Source organism: Amborella trichopoda, chromosome 5, assembly GCF_054954075.1.
Source record: "Amborella trichopoda isolate Santa Cruz 75 chromosome 5, AtrichopodaSantaCruz75HAP2 v2.0, whole genome shotgun sequence".
NCBI classification, from domain to species: Eukaryota; Viridiplantae; Streptophyta; class Magnoliopsida; order Amborellales; family Amborellaceae; genus Amborella; species Amborella trichopoda.
Window position 1 is genome coordinate 45723249 of NC_142340.1, and position 15013 is coordinate 45738261.

General features: G+C 36.5%; 1 protein-coding gene across 1 annotated transcript; it reads left to right on the top strand.

The window, feature by feature from the left end:
- Positions 1 to 9426: 9426 nt before the first annotated feature.
- Positions 9427 to 14786, top strand: QKY (C2 calcium/lipid-binding plant phosphoribosyltransferase family protein). The gene has a single exon (XM_020665911.2). The coding sequence runs from the start codon at positions 10920 to 10922 to the stop codon at positions 14214 to 14216; it is 3297 nt and encodes a 1098-aa protein (XP_020521570.2). The 5' UTR covers positions 9427 to 10919; the 3' UTR covers positions 14217 to 14786.
- The last annotated feature ends 227 nt before the right edge of the window (positions 14787 to 15013 follow it).

Sequence of the window (15013 nt, forward strand, 5' to 3'; positions counted from 1 at the left end):
TGGGAGGGTTTCACAAGGTCATTTTCCATATATATATATATATATATATATAACTACTGCCCTAAAAAATCCATAGAAAAATGTAGTTTTAATGTTGAAAAACCCTTTGATTGATCGTCTCGACATCGAGATATATGACTATGAAAAATAAAAAGATTTTAAGTCTAAAAAATAGTGCATTTTACAACATATTATCTACACCGTCCATTTTCAAGATTTTCATATGTTTATAGATCTACTTGATTTTAATCATTTTTGAAATTTAAAGTTTTATAATTAGATATAAAAATAGATTTTGAGATAATCCTAGCAACATTTTACTTCAAAATTATATACCATGATAAAATTTGAAAGTGCACCTTACCTCTACACCTACGGATGCACCCGTATGCCAACCACACCCTCTCTCTCTCTCTCTCTCTATATATATATATATATATATATATATATATATATATATATATATATATATATATATATATTTCAACGCTCAAAGGCAAAGTGAATACCGGTGTGGCGGTCGATATTTCCCTGCCGTCCAAATAATCGGATAGTGGCAAGCCTATAGGTGAAAATAATGTTCATTTCCACCTATAGGTCTTATATAGGGCTTTCTACACACACACACACACACACACACACATATATATATATATATATATATATATATATATATATATATATATATATATATATATATATATATATATATATATATATATATATATATATATATATATATATATATATATATATATATATGGGATAAGTTTCTATAGAGCCTAGGCTCTAAACAAGCAAATTAGAGCCTACTTTAAAATATTCACTAGAAGAGGTTGTTTTGATGCCCGAATATTATCAAATTGATCATCTCAACATCAAGATAAATGAAAATGAATTTCAAGTTTTGAAAATAGTGCATCTTATAACATATTTTTCAACTGTCAATTTTTAAGATTTTCAAGTTTTCATATATGTGATAGATCTACACTATTCTTTAAGTTTTATAACTAGCTATTAAAATATAATTTAAGGCTACCACAAAACTTTTCGACATTGAAACCATATTACTCGACACTATTTGAAGGTGGGCTCAAATTTGATTGTTTAGAGCCTCGGCTCTATACAAACCGCACCCATATATATATATATATATGGGAAATGATTCCATGCAACAATTGTATAGTAATATAATAAAACTACATTTCAAGAAAACCATGTTCGTAGCATTTGTATGACCCCAAAAATTGTACATACCCTCTTTTTGTCCCAATGGTCAATTTAAAAAACTAAAATTCAATTTGCATCCTAAATATGGTTAAAATGATTCCGCTCCAATAATGAATCTGGACCACCCCTTTGTTGAATTTCAAGATCTAGGCCTTTACAAACTCAAAACCATTATTTTATTTTTCAATATTGTTCATCTAATAATGACAAAGACCTCTAACATTTTTGAAAAGAAAAACAATCTTTCTAAAGCCTGGATATAAGCATCTTATCAAAGTGGACGGTTTATGTTAATTGGGTTAAAAAATACTTTATCACGTATGTTTTCAATTTTTCTTAATTATTCATTGGAATAAAACGAGTGTATTTTTAATAATTGGGATCAAACAAATAGTACTAACATGATTTTTGAAGACTGTTTCATTATATTATTATGCAGCTGTTGCATAAAATCATTACTATATAGCCGTTATATGAAATCATTACTATACAACCGTTGCATGAAATCATTCCCCTATATGTATATTGGACAGATAGATTTGCACAAAAAATTGGACAGATAGTACTAACGTGATTTTTGAAGACTGTTTCATTATATTATTATGCAGCTGTTGCATGAAATCATTACTATATAGCCGTTATATGAAATCATTACTATACACAACAGTTGCATGAAATCATTCCCCTATATGTATATTGGACAGATAGATTTGCACAAAAAAATTGAGGGAGGTATGGATTTGTGTAGAGAGGGAGAGAGTTGTCAATTGTGCACAAAGAATTGGAGGGAGAGATAGAGGAAGAGAGATTAATATGTGTGAGTTCCAAAATTTTCTAATTTTTGTCTATCGAATGGGTCTTATCATGTTAGCAAAATTTTTAACAGTCAGAAAAAGAAATATGTATATAGAAGAGAGGGGGTATGAAGGAGATGAAGAGAGAGAGAGAGAGAGAGAGAGGGAGAGAGAGTATCCCAAAGGAGTAAAAAGGAGGGAAAAAGTAGTGTTGCAGTTAACTTTATTGAAATCCCAGCAAATGCTTTAGAAAAGGGTGGTCACATTGGGGAATGGGATCATATACCATGGGGCATATTCTACCTTTGATTTTGCTTTTTCATCACCCTCATGCTCTCACCCCCATTAGTTACCTAGTCAATAGCTTGAAGATATATAAAAGAAAAAAAAAAGAAAAAGAAAAGAATATATGCTCCTGAGGGAGCATATCATATATTTACTCCCACAGGTAAAATTATATTTAGGAGTACTTTTAGGATTTCCAGTTTTGGAGATATAACCTTTCTTAAACATCACGATTAATTTCAAAAAAAAAAAGAAGAAGTTATACTCACTCTTATAGAAAGAAAGTGAATAAAGGCAATCTAATTTTTGAAAGGTCTCAGAGTTCATATTTTCTGAAGACGCATTTATCAAAAAAAAAAAAAAGAGTTATACTCACTGTTATAGAAAGAAAGTGAATAAAGGCAATCTAATTTTTGAAAGTTCTCAGAGTTCATATTTTCTGAAGACGCATTTATCAAAATGCATGTAAGAGATGAGCTATTTAATATTTTACTTCTTTCTTTTGACTTAGTTTCAAAAATCCCATCAAAATATGGATGATCATGAGTTGGAATATTAATCCAAAATAAGATCATGAGTTAGAATGGTTGAAAATGTGTAAAATATTAAGAATTCATTAATTAGGCGTGTTTTGATAAATTTTACTTTTTCAAGTACCCATCCTGTTATCTGAAAAAGATAGTAAATTTTTTGAAAAGTGAAAAGACTTCAAGCTCTTTTAGGAACATATCGTCCACTTGGATAAAACTCAACCTAAGAATATGTTTTTGGATCCCAAATTTTAAGGATATCGTCTCTGGAATCCAATGACCAACCTCAAAGAAAAAAATAAAAATAAAAAAATTCCCATTGTCTATGTGCCTAAAAATGAGGTCCCAAGATTGAATAGGAACTCTCTAATTTTTTAAGGAAAATATGAGGATGTTAAAGACCTCAAAATCCTAAATAAAACAAAAACACCCCTAAATTTTCCTTTAATCACTTAAGACCCCTCTAGAGGCTTTTTATGGGAATGGAATAATGCTATGTGGAATAATCCACAATCTACTTGACCAATACATGCTCAATAGCTGGATATGAGAAAAAGAATTGTAGCTTTCTTTATACGTTTGGTGGTCCCATGTTAGTTGAGAAGGAAAAGACCCTTTTTTTCCTATACCCAAAAGATATGCTTCTCCTTCGAGAGTATATTGTCCATTTGGTCCATCAAGTTAAACATAAATTAGATGTACCCTTTTGGACCTAAAATTTATGGGATATAACCTTCCAAACCTAGAGACCAACCACCAAAAAAACATCAAATCACTCATTCTATGTGCTTAAAAAAAATAACATTCTAAAATTATACAGGAGTTCTCTTGTTTTGGATGGCAAGCTCTAAGTGTTGAAAAAAATCAAAAGCTAACTCTCTTTAAGAAATAATTAACTACATATCTTTAGGTAGATCCCAAAAGTTAAGATACGAAAATCCTCCCAAGTAGCTCTTTTGCTTGAGGGAGTTAGTGTGCAGTATGCTCCTGCAGGAGCATGCTATTTGTGCTTTTCCTAAATTCCTAATGGGGAACCCTCACTACCTTGCTTTCTCATATTTTTACTTTCCTTTTGTTATGAAAGTACAATCTTGTTACTGCTTCTCTCTCCATTGAAAAGCACACTTAGTGCCTGAGAAATAAGATTAAATCATGATAATAAATGAATATTGGACTACAAGCAACATTCAAAATCGCACTTTAATTTCAAAGATAAAAGGTATCTCTCCACAACTAGTTCAAAGCATTGAAAAAAATTAGTAGGAGACTATTTCTAAAAAGGCTATAAAAATAGGGAAAAAAGATTTGTGGTCCCATCCTATTAGTTAATTTGGTCTTGGGTCAAACACATAGAGGGATTTGATGGACCCCAAAGCTTTCATATCATTTAAATATTTTCAAATACTAGTTTCTTTTAGATAAAAATTTAGAGTTCAAATGGTGTCCCAAATGGAAATCCAGTCAAGTAAGTCATCTGGACTATCCATTTGGATGGGCTTCAAATATTGGGAATTTGAGGTTAAAAATCTAGGGATTGTATACAATGAGACCATTTACCTATTGTACAAGGAGATTACAATTACTTATAATCATCCGATGTGAAATTTGATAGCTTGGATGTGTCACAAAGTTCGAAAAAATTTCTTTTGAGTTTGAACTTGGTCAATAGAATAAATGCAACTATCTAATTTTACATCCAATGGTGAAGATTAATTGTGACCACCTTGTACAACAGATAAATAGCATTTCTTGATTTTGACTAGAGACATAATTTTGGTAACATAAATATTACGATGACTTTAAAATCTGTTTTCATCTCTAGTTATGTGGCCTAAAATGCAAAAAATGTTACAGATCGATAATATCTATAAACATTTCAAAATCTTGAAAATAGATAGTCCAAATGATTTGTTTCAATATGCATTATTTTTAAAAATTAATTTTTTTTTTTTTATCATACCCATAAAACTTGAGATCCCGATGATCAGATTGGAAGATTTTTCAACATCGGAACACACATTTCTAGGGGATTTTTGAGGTGCATCTTACTTCAATGGCATAATATTGACACCTTATATTGGTCAAAAAAAAAATTGACACCTTATACAAACCTTTTATTTTTTTCATTTTTATTTATCTTTTTACTTTTTCCATGTTATGGTATTTTTCCCTTATTGTGATATTGTGAGTCACTAAAGCTTACAAGATTTATTTGTTTAATATAGTCACTGTGGGGTCACTTGGTGGGCTCATGGGAACCCCCCTAGTGAAAAGTCATGGGGTAATTGAGCAAGTGGTGGGGGGATTCCCTCCAACGGTTAGTTAAAGGCACGTACTTCTTGTTTTTTCTTCTATTTGCACAAGTTATTTATAGTTTATTTCCAAAAATCACCAATTTGATAATTTAGCAAACATGGTTGAAAGTAATCACAATAACTATTTGAAGACAGCAATTTTCAATTATTTTTTTGACAAATTTTTATTGGATTTTATTTGAATTTTTTTTTCCCCAGGTTTATAATTAGTGAAGTGGATGAAATCAATGTGGGCTTTGTTCAATTTGGCTCGGTGTCACTTATATTCCTTGATTTATTTTTTCGAGTTTGATTTTATATTTAAACAGCAGCAGTAAACAACAACAATAATAGTGATTATATGCTATAAGGCTTTTTATTTGTAATATGCGACAACCACCCGAACTAAAATCCAACGGCCAAAATTAATTATGCCCTCGTTATATTAAACCTAAATAGTCTTATTTTGGACTTTTCCACAATGAAAAAGAGCTTAGTTAGAGGAAAAGGGACTTTGGTTTTTTTATTTGATTGAGTAGCCCCTGAGTGTGGTAAATTGGCATGGTTTTCTTTTGAAGAGAGTACAAGAAAAGAATGATTGTGCCAAGAAAAAACAAAAATTAAATTTTCACTAAACTAATAAAATTTTGAAAATTAAAGTGTTCCATTTATGTAAGAGGGATTCCTATGCAATCCTTATCCAATCCAACTCAGCGAATTTTGAGCCAGATCAATGATTTTTAAATCACTAAAAAGAACTATAGAGGAATCTATATTCTGTTTTAGTGATGTAAAAATCCTTGATCAGAATTGACTAAGTCAGATTGGAACACATAGGTGGAAGATTCTCGATGTAAAATCCTTGGAATAACCCAAATACCCTTGTTTTCTTGATCGTTGTGTTGTGTTGTTTTCTTTTTGTTTTTTTTTTTTTTTTTGCTTGTTTGTTAATTGTAGCTCGGTATGCTCGGAAATTGTTTGAGTCTGATAGAGAGAATCAGAATCAACTTATGCTGAGTTGAGGCTGATTCTGTATTTTAAACACTTATCTTTCCAATTTTTTTTTACAGTTGCCCTTTTGACTAACCTCAATTCTTCCCAAACAACATGTATAATAGTTGGGTGCAGTTTGTATAGAGCCAAGGCTCTAAACATTCAAAGTGAAGCACACCTTCAAATAGTATCGAGAAATATGCTTTCAATACTAGAAATCTTTGTGATAGTTTTAAAATATATTTTCATCTTTAATTATAAGATTTAAAGTTTAAAAAATAGTATAGATCGAGCAAATCTATAAAAATTTAAAAATCTTGAAAATTGACAGTTAAAAAATGTGCTACAAAATGCACTATTTCCAAAATTTGAAATCCAATTTTTGTCATGTCCATGCATATTGATATCGAGATGATCAATTTGCGGATATTTAGGCTTCAAAACAATCTCTTCTAATGAAATTTTTTATGTGGGCTCTAATTTGATTGTTTAGAGCCTCGCTCCATATAAACTTTTTCTATAAATAATTTTCCCTTCTTATTTGATAAGAAATGATATAATAAATTACACCAAATTAATAGCTTCAATATATTTAAAGCTCAATGTCTTTTTTTTTCTTTTTCTTTTTCTTTTTTTGTGCCTCTCTATTTTTAGAGAGTTGAGGAAAAGCTTGGTGTGAAAGTATAGAATCCAGAGTAGCGTTCCTATACACAACCCACTTTGGCCCCAAATATCAAAATACGCCTTTATAATACAATACAAATTTAAATAAACAAACCAGAATAAAATTCATTTGTGAAAAAAGAATTTGTGGTTTTTAATTTTCATTGACCTTTCTTTTTATATTCTTGACCCAAATAGTCTGCAAAATACCCGACGATGCCCCGGTCTAATAAATCACGGCTGAGCAAACTGGCATTTTAAAATGGACACAGTTCAAGGACTCATCTGTAGATATGCATCCCCTCTTCATGATTTATTTTTTCTTTAGATTCAAATTTTTAGGTATGCTGACCCCAATTAATTGGAAACAGATTAAAATGATGATGATGATTCAAATTTTTAGGTATATATAATCTCTGATATGAAAATTGCTATTGTAAAAAAATATTTTTTTAAAAAAATGATAGTTTAGCCTTGGTTTAATTCGGGGAGTCTGGTGTCTAGAGTCTGATCAAATAATTTTTATAAGAAATAATTTATCTGTATGAAAAATCATGAGACTCAAGTGATTTTAAGCTTTTTCAACTTGGATGCACCTTGAAAATTACTTAAAGATGTTTCGTTATTCTTGATGGCTTGAAAATCCATCTTCATCTCTAATTATAAAAGTTTAAAATTTAAAAAATGGTACAAGTTTTAAACTTTTATAATAGTTTAGATAACTTGTTACAATATGTAGTATTTTTTTTTTTTGAATGTTTTTTTTTTCTTATGTCCATACATCTCCAGGCGGAGATGATCAATTGGAGGGTTCTCCAATGCCAGGAACACTTTCTTCCCTAGGATTTTTGAGGTGCAACTTAGTTCTACAGTATGAGGTTGACACCTTAAAACTTATTCCTTTAAAGATTGGACCAACTCATAGTCAGCAATACTCGCTTTTTTTACAAGTTTCTGAGAAATATTTTGTTTATTTCATAAACATTTTAAAATGCGTGGTACTTAAATACTTAAAAAAATAAATTTTTGAAAAAAATGAAATATAACTATATTATGTGATTGTCCTCGATCATTTTAGAAAATTTTAAAACTTATGTTTAAGTTCAATACATGTACCTACGTCTCTATTTCTTGGCATCTATTTCCAAAATTTATTTTAATTTGATCTTCCAATACACTGTCATAAACTTGAGTCATCTTCATTATCGAGCATTATCCCAACTATTCGGGGTTGGCAAACTTGATACTTATAATTTATTATTTTAGCCTCCATGTAAAATGATTTTGAGCGATTAAAATGATAAGGTCTAAATGATTATCCACTATTCGTTGTGAAGTGTGAACCGAAACTTTTTAATTTCACTTGTATTTCATTGTTTTTACTAAACTTCCCCCAATAAATTGACAAATAAACATGCACAAATATACATGTTCTTTTAAGTCTATCCCATGTTAATGGATAAATCGGTCCCTTGATAATCGTTCTGGATTGCCAGTTAGGCCTAGTGCATTGGTAAAAGAAAAAAAAACAAAAACAGATAACAAAATAGAAAAATTATAAAATAATAAAAATAAAAGGTGGAGTAGGATTAGCCAATTCCCTAATAGAACTGTCTGAGTTCTCGAAATATGGTGAGAAGTGGGTTGGTCTCCCTGATGTTCGATTCGAATCGGACAATTTGATCCAAATCGACATTCTTTTTAAATCATGAGTCTAACTTTTAGAAGCAAACCAAATAGCACATTTTATTTACTTTCCAAAAGAACAATTACATCTTATTTCTCAAAAAAAATTCATCTTCTATAACTCTGCTAGCGCAGGTCTCAAGTTCGAATAAAGGAAGAGAGTTGTGTTAGGTAAGGAAGCATAAAACTTAACCACTTCTCTTTAAGAATCGTGAACTTATATCACAAAACATGATTTGCATCACCAACTTCAAATAGTTGGGATAAAACTTAGATGATGATGATGGTTTTCATCCTCCATAATTAAGAGCCTTTTTGTTTTGGAAAATGGTGTTTGATAGGGTTGCAGCCCTATCAAAATAAGTAAACCCTCACCTCATAATTTATAAAAAAAAAATTACAATTCAAGCATCAGAGAACCTTTACATCGATCATCTCGACTTGAACATATTAGTTATGAAAAAAATAGGATTTTAAATTCTAAAACTCGTGTATATTGTAACAACTTTTCTAGACCGTCCATTTCACCTTAGAATTAAGTGTTCATAGATCCATAAGATCTGCACCATTTTTTGAGGTTCAAATTTTATTTTCGATCATGGAAATTAATTTTGATTCCTCGTGGAGATTTCTGATGCCAAAAGTGCGGAGTTGAGATGAGGCTTTCTTTTGTTTTCATAAAGCTTAGGCCCTATAAAAACTTCATCCATTTTTTATTTATTTTTAGACCAAAAATACCAATTTTACTTATCAATACGAATTTTGTTGCCTAAATGCTCTTTCATGGGCAAACCATGGAGTAAAAGGGGGGGTTAAGTGGTTCCATAAAAATTGGCATCTAGAAGATAGAGAAAGTCTCTAATATCCAAAAAGGAAATGGCATCCAGTAGAGAGAGAAAGAGGAGAGAGAGAGAGGGAGAGCAACCAGGTTTGAAAATGGCATCCAGCACCGAAATCTGTTTTGTCCACTGATTGTTTCTGATAAATATCAGGCGTAGATGCCTACAACAATTCAATCTAGAGAGAGAGGCTAGATGCCCTACAACAATTGAAAATCTAGAGAGAGAAGCTAATGCCTTTTATCTTTAAGGGTGCAGTTGGCATACGGATGCATCCGTAATTATAGAAGTAAGGTGCACCTTCAAATTTTATCATGGTATATAATTTTGATGTAAAATGTTTTTAGGATTATTTCAAAATTTATTTGTATATTTAACTATAAAATTTTAAAATGGTTAAAATTAAGTAGATCTATGAACATATGAAAATCTTGAAAATAAAAATCTAGATAATATGTTGTAAAATGCATTATTTCTAAGACTTAAAATCTTTTTATTTTTTATGGTCATATATTTCGATTGCCGAGATGATAAATCAAAAAGTTTTCCAATCGATTTTTGAAGTGCATTCATAATTTTACATGTTGAGGTTGCATCTTTATATAAACTTTTTCGTGAGAAACGTCTACAAAAATTGAAAATCTAGATTGAGAGAGAGGCTAATTCCCTCAATTTTTTCCTTTAAAGAGAGATGTCTACAGGAATTGAAAATCTAGAGAGAGAGGTTAGATGGCTCTAAGAATTGAAAATCTAGAGAGAGAGAGGGGCTATTATTTTTAAAGAGAGACGTCTACAAAAAGTGGAAATCTAGAGAGAGAGAGACAAATTGCCTCATTTTTCTTTAGAGGGGGATGCCAACGAGAAGTGGAATTCTAGAGAGAGAAAGAAAAACTAATTGCTTTATTTTTCTTTATGGGGGATGCCTGCAATAATTGAGAATCTAGCGAGAGAGAGTGAGAGAGGCTAATTGCGTCATTTCAGTTTAGATGGGGTAGTCACTGGATGCATTTATAATTAAATTTGAGGGAAATTTTCAAAATTTTCCTTGAAAAACAAAACGAAGAGAGAGAGAGAACAGGAGAAAAGTAAAGAAACCGTCTCCTCTTTCTCTATGCAAAGTCCTCCCGAGCTCGAGCTACTCTTGTTCACAAATCATCTTCTCACCAGAAACTAAAACCCATTAACCCCATTTCTTCATCGAATCGTCCTCCAAAAAAAAAGCGAGAAAAAATCATCAATTTCCATTGAAATAACCCACATTTCTCACGCATTATTCTTCTCTCAAAACACCCATGATCGTTCCTCTTTTCCTCTGCAGAAAAACCCACATTTGTCTCCCATCATTCTTCTCTCAAAATACCCACGATCGTTCCTCTTTTCCTCTGCAGAAAAACCCACATTTCTCCTCCAATTTTTACCTCAAAAATCCAATCTTAAACCCACTTTTCCAGTCTATTTTCTTGCGACTTCACAGAAATTCCGGTAACTAACAACTGCTCGAAGGACCCACATTTTCCAGCAACTCCTGCATTTTCTGGCAATTCCTCTGCAAATTCCGGCAATTCGTGACCTGAAAAGGAAAACCCAAATCGCCATGTGTCGAGAATGAGCGGGAGAAGGCTCATAGTCGAAGTGGTTGATGCTCGAGACCTGCTGCCCAAAGACGGGTTGGGGAGCTCGAGCCCTTATGTAGTCGTGGATTTCGATGGCCAGAGAAAGCGAACAAAGACTGTTTTCAGAGACCTCAATCCTTCATGGCACGAGAAGCTTGAATTCGATGTCACTGATCCTGAAACAGTGGCGTATGAAGACCTCGAAGCCGAGGTTTACAATGATAAAAGGACTGGAAATGGAAGAAAAAACCATTTTCTTGGTCGTGTGAGATTAAACGCGGGCCAATTTCCAAGGAAAGGGAATGAGGCCTTGGTGTATTTTCCATTAGAGAAGAAGAGCTTTCTCAGTTGGATAAGAGGGGCATTGGGGTTGCGGATTTATTACACCGACGAGCCGGAAAACCCAGTTCCAGCGCCGGAAGATGAGAAGTCTCCGGAGAATGAGACAAAGCCGCCAGAAGATTACACAGAACCGCCAGAAGATGACACAAAACCGCCAGAGAGTGAGCTCTGTCCGATGCCCTCAAGCCACGCCACCCAAATAGAGGAGCAGAACAGCCCTCCGGAAAACACAGCTCCACCGCCGGAAAATGCAGTTCTGGCGACGGAAGCCTTTATTCCGGGGCCTGAAACCCAACCTCCACCTCTGGAACATGCACCCCCACCCCCAGAAACTCGGATTCCAGTACGCCCACCAATAGGAATGACTCCCCGGAGAGTGTACGGATCCGGCGCGTTTACCGGTGAAACGAAGATTTATCCGGCGCATGATTTGGTCGAGGCCATGAAATACCTCTTTGTGAGAATCGTGAAGGCTCGAGGCTTAGCTCAGGGTTCGGGACTCGAACCGGTGGTCAAGATCAGGCTTGGTAGTTATAGTGTACGTAAGAGACCAGATTCTCGGAACTCTTTCGAGTCGAATCCAGAATGGAACCAGGTCTTCGCTTTTGGACGTGAGAGACTCGATTCGAGCGCCAACACCTTAGAGATCTCGGTTTGGGCTCCTTCTCCAACAACAGGAGGTGGTGGGTTTCAGGAGGGCGCCGGAAATCCCGGTGCCGGAGATGGGATTTACCGCAATGCACCAGGTGAATTTCCCGGCAATGTACAAGCTGAGTTTCCCGGCTGGGGACATGGCTCCTCGGGTGATGTGCCAGGTGGGTTTCCCAGCACTGGAGGTGGGCCTCCTATGGACGGTGGATTTCCCGGCTCCGAAACTGGTTTTCGTGGCAATGCAGCTGGTGGATTTTCTGGGAATGCACCAGCTGGTTATCCCAGTGCCGGAACTGGTTTTTCTGGCCAACTTTTAGGTGGGGTGTGCTTTGATTTGTCAGAGGTCCCGGTACGATCACCATCTGATAGCCCTTTGGCTCCACAATGGTACAGATTGGATGGCGATGGCCACGTCTGCGGCGATATAATGCTCAGTGTGTGGATCGGAACCCAAGCCGATGACTCGTTCTCAGAAGCCTGGCAATCCGATGCGCCCCACTTAGCCCACACTCGCTCCAAAGTGTACCATTCTCCGAAGCTTTGGTACCTTCGACTTACTGTAATTGAAGCCCAAGACCTTCCAATCTCGAGGTTTTCAGAGACCCGTGTCAAGGTCCAACTCGGGTTCCAGTCCTCCAGGACACGTCCTTCTCCACCGAGTCAGGGGGGTTCGGTGTCTTGGCATGAAGACCTCCTCTTTGTGGCTTCCGAGCCATTGGAGGATGCGGCGATTCTATTGGTTGAAGAGAGGTTTTCGGGCAAAGAACCGAGTCTTGTAGGCCATGTAATGATACCATTGGCTCCGGTTGAGCAGAGGCTTGATGAGCGGCTCTTGCCTTCGAGGTGGTTCGTGCTCGAGAGCCCCACTGCATTTGGTGGTGAGAGTGGCGGGGGCACAAATGCGACCAACTATAGAGGGAGAATGCACCTACGGTTGTGCCTCGAAGGTGGGTACCATGTTTTGGACGAGGCTGCACATTTTTGCAGTGATTTCAGGCCTACGGCGAGGCAGCTATGGCGCCCGCCGATAGGCACACTCGAACTTGGGATCTTAGGTGCTCGAGCCCTCTTGCCTATGAAGACCCAAACCCACGGTCCGCTGGGCTTGGGTCCAGGCGCAATGAAGGGCTCCACCGATGCATATTGTGTCGCTAAGTACGGGCACAAATGGGTACGTACCAGAACCCTAACCGATTCGTTCGATCCTCGATGGAACGAGCAATACACCTGGCAAGTATACGACCCTTGTACGGTGCTCACGATTGCCGTCTTTGACAATTGGCATATGTTCTCCGACAAGTGTCCGATACGTCCCGACACTCGCATTGGCAAGATACGTATTCGTGTCTCGGCCCTAGAGGGCAACAAGGTCCATACACGAGCATACCCATTGCTCGTGCTTTTGCGCTCTGGTCTTAAGAAGATGGGTGAGCTCGACCTAGCCATACGATATACATGTGGACCATTGATAGACACCTGTGGAGTTTACACACGCCCAATGCTCCCTCGAATGCACTATACACACCCGATCGGTCTAGCCCAGCAAGACGCACTCCGTGCTGCAGCAGCACGGTCGGTGGCAGCGTGGCTCACACGCTCAGAGCCTCCCCTGGGCCCTGAGGTGGTCCAATACATGCTCGACTCTGACTCCCACACATGGAGCATGCGTCGGTCGAAGGCTAACTGGTTTCGAGTCATGTCCGTTCTTGCTTGGCTAGGTGGGCTGGCTCACTGGGTCCACGACGTGCGCCAATGGCGAAACTCGGTCCAAACCATCTTGGTCCATGTGCTATTCTTAGTTCTAGTTTGGTACCCTGAGCTTGTAGTACCCACTATCTTCTTCTATATAGCCATTGTGGGGGCTTGGTACTACAGGTTTAGGCCAGTGGGGCCAATGGGGATGGATACCAGGCTGTCTCAAGCCGAGTCATCGGATTTCGATGAGCTCGAAGAGGAGTTCGATCTGATACCCAGCTCAAGACCGAGTGAAGTGGTTCGGGCTCGGTACGATAGGCTCAGGGTTTTGGCGGGACGAGTGCAGAGTGTGCTTGGCGACCTTGCTGCTCAGGGGGAGCGAGCCCAGGCCTTAATTGCGTGGCGTGACCCTCGAGCCACGAGGCTCTTCGTGGGCTCATGTTTGGCTGCCTCTTTTGTGATGTATGTCTCTCCTCCTAAGGTGGTGGCTGTGGCTTTGGGGTTTTACTTCTTGAGGCACCCTATGTTTAGGGACCCTATGCCACCTCCTAGCTTGAACTTCTTTAGGAGGCTGCCAAGCTTATCGGATAGGATGCTATGATTTTTCCGGCCAAATCTCGCCTTTTCTGGCAGATGATGCGAGGAAATTTCGTATTTTTCAGCCATTTGAATGGTGCTTTTATAGGGGAGAATGGCTGTTTTGAGGTGAAGCGTGGTTAATGTTCTGCTCTCGATGGAGGTTTGGGGTGGGATGGTACTTAGGTGATGAGGGGGTTATGGGTGAGTTTTGAAGGGGAGAATGGTGGTTTTGGGGTGAGTTCGATGTGGTGGTTTTCTCCTTTTTCTAATGGTGGGTATTGGTGTGGAAGAAAATGGATGCGCGTTAGCGCATTGGCTATCGCGCTGGCTGTTGCTTGTTGGCTTTCGAGCCGAAGATTGGGCAGCTGGTGTAAAGATGGTGGTTTTTTAAAGGAATTTGAATGGGAGGTCTGAGTTTATATTTGTAAGAGAGGAAGAGCTTTATTTGTTTATATATAATGAGGCTTGAAAAATAATGCTAGATGTTACTTGTTTCTGTTGATCTTCTTGTAGTTCTTATTTTTCTAAATGTAAGAAAGGGTTGAGAATACAAACAAATGAAAAAGGATGAGCAAAAACTCGATTGATCTTATTTTGAGATTAAGTTGGCATGAACTTGTATTTGTTTGTCAGCCTATACTGATTATGTTGTTAAAAAATGTATTAGTTATGTTCATCTCATTAACATTTGCTTGCATTAGGCATCAATTTATTTCTAGACAAAAGTGCAGGAAAAATCATGAGTGGGAAGAATCATGACATCTTGATCTTGTGTTGGTACAAACACCCTTTTTCAATTCAATGTTGGCTTCTAAAAAG

What these genes read in the sequence shown, in the direction of transcription:
- QKY (XM_020665911.2), top strand. Translation starts at nt 10,920, where the DNA reads ATGAGCGGGAGAAGGCTCATAGTCGAAGTGGTTGATGCTCGAGACCTG.